The sequence below is a fragment of the Hipposideros armiger genome, unplaced genomic scaffold (genome assembly GCF_001890085.2).
Source record: "Hipposideros armiger isolate ML-2016 unplaced genomic scaffold, ASM189008v1 scaffold_1430, whole genome shotgun sequence".
NCBI classification, from domain to species: domain Eukaryota; kingdom Metazoa; phylum Chordata; class Mammalia; order Chiroptera; family Hipposideridae; genus Hipposideros; species Hipposideros armiger.
In genome coordinates, this window is record NW_017732780.1 from 202,024 (window position 1) to 207,940 (window position 5,917).

At 57.4% G+C, this 5,917-nt stretch overlaps 1 protein-coding gene across 2 annotated transcripts in view; it reads right to left on the reverse strand.

Annotated features, from left to right (window-relative positions):
* Positions 1 to 1,554: 1,554 nt before the first annotated feature.
* TNFRSF13C (TNF receptor superfamily member 13C) overlaps positions 1,555 to 5,917 on the reverse strand; it is a 16,412-nt gene continuing 12,049 nt past the window's right edge. The window contains exons 2-3 of one of the 2 annotated variants that reach the window (XM_019633881.1): positions 2,864 to 3,157; positions 1,555 to 2,336 (exon numbers count right to left, since the gene is read on the reverse strand). In XM_019633881.1, the coding sequence (XP_019489426.1) occupies positions 2,158 to 2,336; positions 2,864 to 3,157 (473 nt within the window). In that variant the 3' untranslated portion in view covers positions 1,555 to 2,157. The remainder of the gene's footprint in view (positions 2,337 to 2,863; positions 3,158 to 5,917) is intronic. The other variant, XM_019633882.1, reaches the window with a different exon arrangement.

The window sequence follows — 5,917 nt, forward strand, 5'->3', positions numbered from 1 at the left end:
CTTTGCCTACTGCCTGCCACCTGACCTTGCCCCCAGCCACCTGGCTCCCTGGAGGGAGGGGCATCTGAGGTGAGGTCAGGAAGGTAGTGGCTAGGAAGAGATTTAGATGGGAGAGATGTGAGTGTCCAGGTCCCGGGGGCTCCAAATGCTGGTGGTCGCTCATTGTCTTCTGAGGTGGAAAAGGGGTGGGCAGGAGGGGCAGGTGTGTGCCAGGCAACTCGGATGGCAAGTCAGGGAGAAGTGAGCAGAACACATCTGATGAACAGAACAGGATGTGACCAAGGTCCTACAGTGGGACAAAATGGTACCCAGAATCCCATCTTCTGACTCCCAGTCCAGTGATCTTTCCAAAGGCGTTGAGCTGTGACAAGTTCCAGTTCCAGTTCCAGGGTGGAATCTGGGGTCAGGAGGTTCTAACCCTGTGTAGGAGGCTGGCACGCGAGGCAGCAGCTGATCAAGTGTACAGGGTGGTCCGGAATTGGGCCCCAGGCCCAGAGCAAGTGGCACCACTGTCACAGGAGCAGTTCCACTGGGATGGTGGGTGACTCCAGGCGCTGGCACTGAATGCCCAAGTGACTACAGCACTCAGTCCCAGTGCTTAAGGAGCGCAGGTGACAGAGAGAAGGGAGCTCAAGGGACATCAGGTCCAGCTGGTTCAAGGCCACAGGTCTGCCCTGGCCTCTGTATGAAGGCGCATCCTGCAGGTCCTGAGTCTTGCCCTGTGAATGGCTGAGTGTGCCCTGGAGGCAGCTGGGACCCCAGGTGGTCTCTGAGGGAGATGCCAGTCAAGGTGCCTTCAGCATGAGTTTGCAGTCCAGCCTCAGAGACTGTAGACTTCCTTCCAAGTGCAAGCCTTGGGCTCTGGAAGCTGCCATCAGAGTGAAAATGACATCATAGTTCCTAGCAGATTGAGCCAAGTTCAGGGTTGACACTGGGGTACAGACCCCTGAGAATCAGCACAATTCAGGCTACTTCTTTTCTTTCTTTTTTTTCTTTTTAATTTTATTGGGGAATAGTGTGTTTTCCCAGGACCCATCAGCTCCAAGTCAAGTAAGTTGTTTCAATCTATTTGTGGAGGGCGCAGCTCAGTGGCTCATGTGGGGATCGAACTGGCAACCTCGCTGTTATGAGCACTGCGCTCTAACCAACTGAGCTAACCAGCTGCCCCAAGGCTATTTCTATTTTATTTTTATTTTTAAAAAGATTTTATTGGGGTAATTGGGGAAGAGGGTCCCCAAGTTGTTGTTCTTCAATCTTCGTTGTGGAGGGCGCCAGTCACCATCTGGCTGCCCGGTGGCAGCTTGTAGCCTCTAAGCTCAAGGTACTATGTTCAATCTTAGTTGCAGGTGGATGTACCCACCATCCCATGCGGGAGTTGAACCAGCAGCCTTGTTAAGAGCTCACGCTCTATCCACTGAACCAATTGGGCGGCAGCTCAGCTCAAGGTGCTGAATTGTCTTAGTTGCGGGTGGGCATAGCCCACCATTGAATAGGCAGTCTTGTTGTTACACCAGCTGAGCCATCCTGCCACCTGTTGGCAGCTCAGTGATAGCTCAGCTTAGATGCAGTGTCACTGGCCCATGTGGCAATCAAACCAGCGGCCCTGTTGCTCAGAGCTCGTGCTCTTAAGCCTACTCTTAACAAATGATCTTGTATTATATCCCAAAGCAAACCCATCAATTGGTTTTTCGTTTGGTTTGGTTTTGTGTTTAATCATTCCTGCCATTTGCATCAGTTGAAAAGTAGGACAGCTCTTGAGACAAAGTATTAAAGAGATACAACACCTAGCTATAAATTAGGCATCCTCCCACTCGATTCTTTTCCTAGATTCATTTCAGCTTAATGGTGGCTTCCGCACTCTAAAAGAGAAGCCTCCTACTCAAAGTGCCCCAACTACTCAAAAACACAGGAGCTCAGTCACAACCTTCAGTGGCTTCCAAAGATGGTAGGATTTTAAGCCAAACGCTGACCTGCCATAGGACATGGTGCTGGCTGAACCCTCTGATCTGCCATGTCTGTGGTTCTGCTGGATGTGCTCGGGAGCAGCCTGGCTCCCAGAAAAGGGGCAGGTGGGGTGAAAAGCCAAATTCAAACCTCCGAATCCCTGGCTGGCAGTCCACAGAGGGCAGGGGCCACCTCTTGTCCCTTTTGTTGCTACTATTGCTCAGGGCCAGCTGTCTTCGTGGTGACCAGCTCAGTGGAGCCCAGCTCTGTGGCTGGCACAGGGACGCTGTGGGCAGGTGGGGTGGTGGCTGGGTCTTCTCTGGGTGAAGGCCAGATAGGAGATGTGGCATCAAGGGGTCCAGAGGAGAGGATGGTGACACTATTCAGGGGTTCTGGTGGGGGGAAATGCAGGGTCAGGATTGAGTCACAGCAGTCTCCTATCCCTGTTCTGGAAGCCTTCCTTAAGGGACAGCTCTCCCATTGAGAGACAAGTGGATGAAACCCCACTGCAGAGGGGGGAGGGGTGACACATGATGAGCCCTCAGGACAGGAAGTGCTGAGAGGGCAGCAAAATGAGGGGTGGTGACAGAAGAGAGAGGAAGTGTGGCAGTCTGGCCATCCCAGAGAGAAGCCAGGACAGACCCCCCTCTCAGACCCAGCTCCCCAGCCTTGTGTCTCTTCCTCTCACCTGGGTCTAAGAGGTCCCAGCTGTGTCCCTCACTTGGCCTGGGGTCTCAGGCAGGACTGTCTCCCTGCTCAGCCTTAGAGCCTCAGAGCAGCTTTTTCCTATCTTTTTTGCACGCCCCCAGAGCCTGCCTTCCCCTTCAGCCCTCCCCCCTTTCACACTGCCCCCACCCCGCCTGGCAGGACCCTCTTCCACTGGGCAGTGCCTCTTGGGTCCCCTAGACGCGGAGCTTACCGTCCTGTTCTGTGTCGCGGGCCTCCGGGGGAACCGGCGCGCGAAGCCGCCGCTGTCGCCGCCTCCAGCTCACCAGGGCCACCAGGGCCACCAGGACCAGGGCCAGCGCCAGGCCCAGCAGCGCGGGGACGACGAAGAGGAGCGCGGGGAGCTGCAGCGCTGTCTCCGCCCAGGCGCCGGCCCCCGCGCCCACCGACTCTTGCGGCTGCAGCGCTGTCCTGGGCTCCAGGCTGCTCATCCCCGTCGCTGGCGGAGGGGTAGGGGGGGGCAGGGGGGGGTCAGAGGGAAGCGAGGCTGGGCCGAGGGAGTGGAGAGACAGGAGGGCGCGGGGCGGGATGTATGTGTGGGGAGGGGAGGGCAGGGAGACGAAGGTCACGCGGTGATGGCTGGTACCCATCCAAGCCCCTGCCTACGGCCCCTGTCTACCTATTGCCTCCCCCCCCCCAACGTCCTGGGACCGTGGGGCGGGCTGTGCCTGGGCTCTGGCAGACGGGGCGTCCTCCGTGGCGGCAGCGCCTTCCCCCTCCTCCTGGAGGNTAAGCTGCTTTCCACGCCCCGGGCTCTGGATCCTGCGAGGGGTCGCTGCCAGGCGGCCAGGTCAGCGCGTGGCGGCATATAGAAGCTGGCTGGAGCGCTGACTCGCAAGGCTGGGAACTTTGAAACTCCGGACTGGGACCCCAAACCCTGCAGTCTAGGAGCTTACATACCGGGGTGCAGTGGGCCCTTCGCTCGCTCCTGGCACAAACCTGTCCACTCACCTGCGGTCTTGAGCGCGGCTGCCTTGAGGGTGGCGTACTTCGCGTAATCAGGCTGTAACGTCATGCTGCCGCCGCCTTGCAGCCGGGGGCCGCGCGGGGGTCCTGGTGTCGCCGACCCCAGGGGCACGTTGTTGGGACGTTTCTTGTCTGGAGCAAGGAGAGGGAAAGATGAGACTAGGTCCTCTGATTGGAGGGACACTCTGCACCTGTTCACTGTCCTCTCCTCATCTGCAGTTCAATGAGAACTTTGTGGGGTGGCTAGTTGGGTGAGACTGAGAGTGGAACCTGTCTTCATGGCAGAATCTCCAGCGCCTGGAACAGGGCCTGGCTCAGAATAACGAATAGCAGCCCATCCTGAGTGAGTGCTAACCTAATGGATGACTCGCCAGCATGTCCGGCTTCAGCCAGGCACTGAGTCTCAGGACCTGCCCCTGGCAGAGATGGAGGGAATATCTGAGGATTAGAGCCCACACGGGAGTTGTGGGGGTTGCTGTCAAGCCTGCCTCACCAGCAAGAGGCCAAGAGGGAGGCTCCAGCCTGGAGGAAAGGCCCACATAGGCCACAAACCCTGGCCAGGCAGACCCCAGGGTGCTGAACCACGGGCTGAGCCAGGGATCCCTAAATCTGGAAACTTCCTCACAGAGTCCCTGAGGCTGGAGGATCCTTCTCCACCAAGGGTTGCTGACCAGCTTGTCCAGCCCCCACTCACACACCTGCAGAGGCAGACAGCGCATTTCCATTTGGGAAGCAGTCTGCTCAGAGCCTTTTACCCCTCAACACACCCATTCCCTTGCTTCCAGTGCTGTAGATCAACAAATGCCCGCCCACCAGCCTACTCACCAGTGCTGTTGTGGGGGGAGCCCCTGGGGAGGCCATCACCCATCTGTACCTGGACACAGCTACCCAGAGGTGGGCCCAGAGGCGGAGGCAGTGGCTCCTGGGGGCCCGGCTGCTTCAGAAGCTCTGTCAGTGTCCTGCAAAGAAAAAGTGGTGAGAAGCAGCCCTTCCAGCCTCCTGCTTCCTTATCGGCCAGGTCCTGCCCTATCAAAGGCCAGCCTTGGCCACCACTGTCTCACTATGTGGCCCTGGGCAGCTCTTCCAGCCTCTCTGGGCCTCCCTTCTCCCTGTGACTGACCTCACATATCAAGTTTCCCCTACCAGGCACAACCTGTGGCCCCAACATGGCCACTTCCCAGAAAAGGTCAGGAAACTCTAATGGGGTCCTATGTAACTAGGGTCACCTAGTTTTCCAAAGCCCTCCCCCCTTCCTGGAGTCCACTCTCCAAGACCCTCCGAGTTGAGCCTCCTCTCCCCACACCAGCTCTGTGAGCATATCCGTCTCCCGGACTTTGCTCATGCTGCTTCTGCTAACAATATCCTTCCCTCCATCTCTTCCTGTAAAACTACTCAGTCTTCAAATCCCACCAGAACCCCTCCTCCAGAAAGCCTAAAGAAGGCCTATCTAATGCAGCAGGGGCATCTGCTGGGTCCTAGGACACAGCTGCCAGCACAGGCATGGAGGACAGATGAGGGGTTGGAGATCCCCCTGTGCCAACCCAGCACCAAAGGCTGTATGACCTTGGGCAGTGGCCTCTCTGGGTACCAGGACACCCAGCCCCCACCCAGCTGTGACAGCATCTGATTGAGCCTTCCCCACAGATAGCCAAACCCAGCCTTCAGCCCAGCTGCCTGCAGCTCCCAGAAACCATGATTTTCTCCTAGCCCAGTCTGACCCTCCTTATGGGGCTGGGGCCTCAAATGGCTGATTCATGAAGAAACACACTGGAGGTGGGACACCTGGGGCGGGCACAGTTTGGCTGCAATGTGGCAGGGTCTGAAAGCCTCTTAGTGCCTGCCTAAGCTGACCTCATGCCCTGCCCATCCCTCAGCTGCCCACCCCTGTGTTCTCATCTCTAGGCAAACACCCGCCTGCCAGCTCTCCTAAACACCTGAGTAATTTTCATGCCTTTGGGCCTTTGCACGAACTTTCTCCTGGGACAGACTCCAGCTCCTCACTCCCAGCCCTCTGAGAAGCCATTCCTGACCACCAACCTCAACAGGGCAGAATTAATAGTGAGACTTGGGAGGGGGAGGGGGATGCAGGGGTTCACAACACACCCACACATGAACTCAAGTTGGGTTCCAGGTCTCCCCAGAGGAGAAAAGGGAGTCAGGGCACATGGGAGCCTGAAGCCCGGAGAGGAAGGGACTGACTCAGGCCACATAACGCATCAGCAGTGGGCCAGCTCTTCCCGAACCTTCTCCAGACCTGTTTCCCAGTTCCCTGCAGATTAAG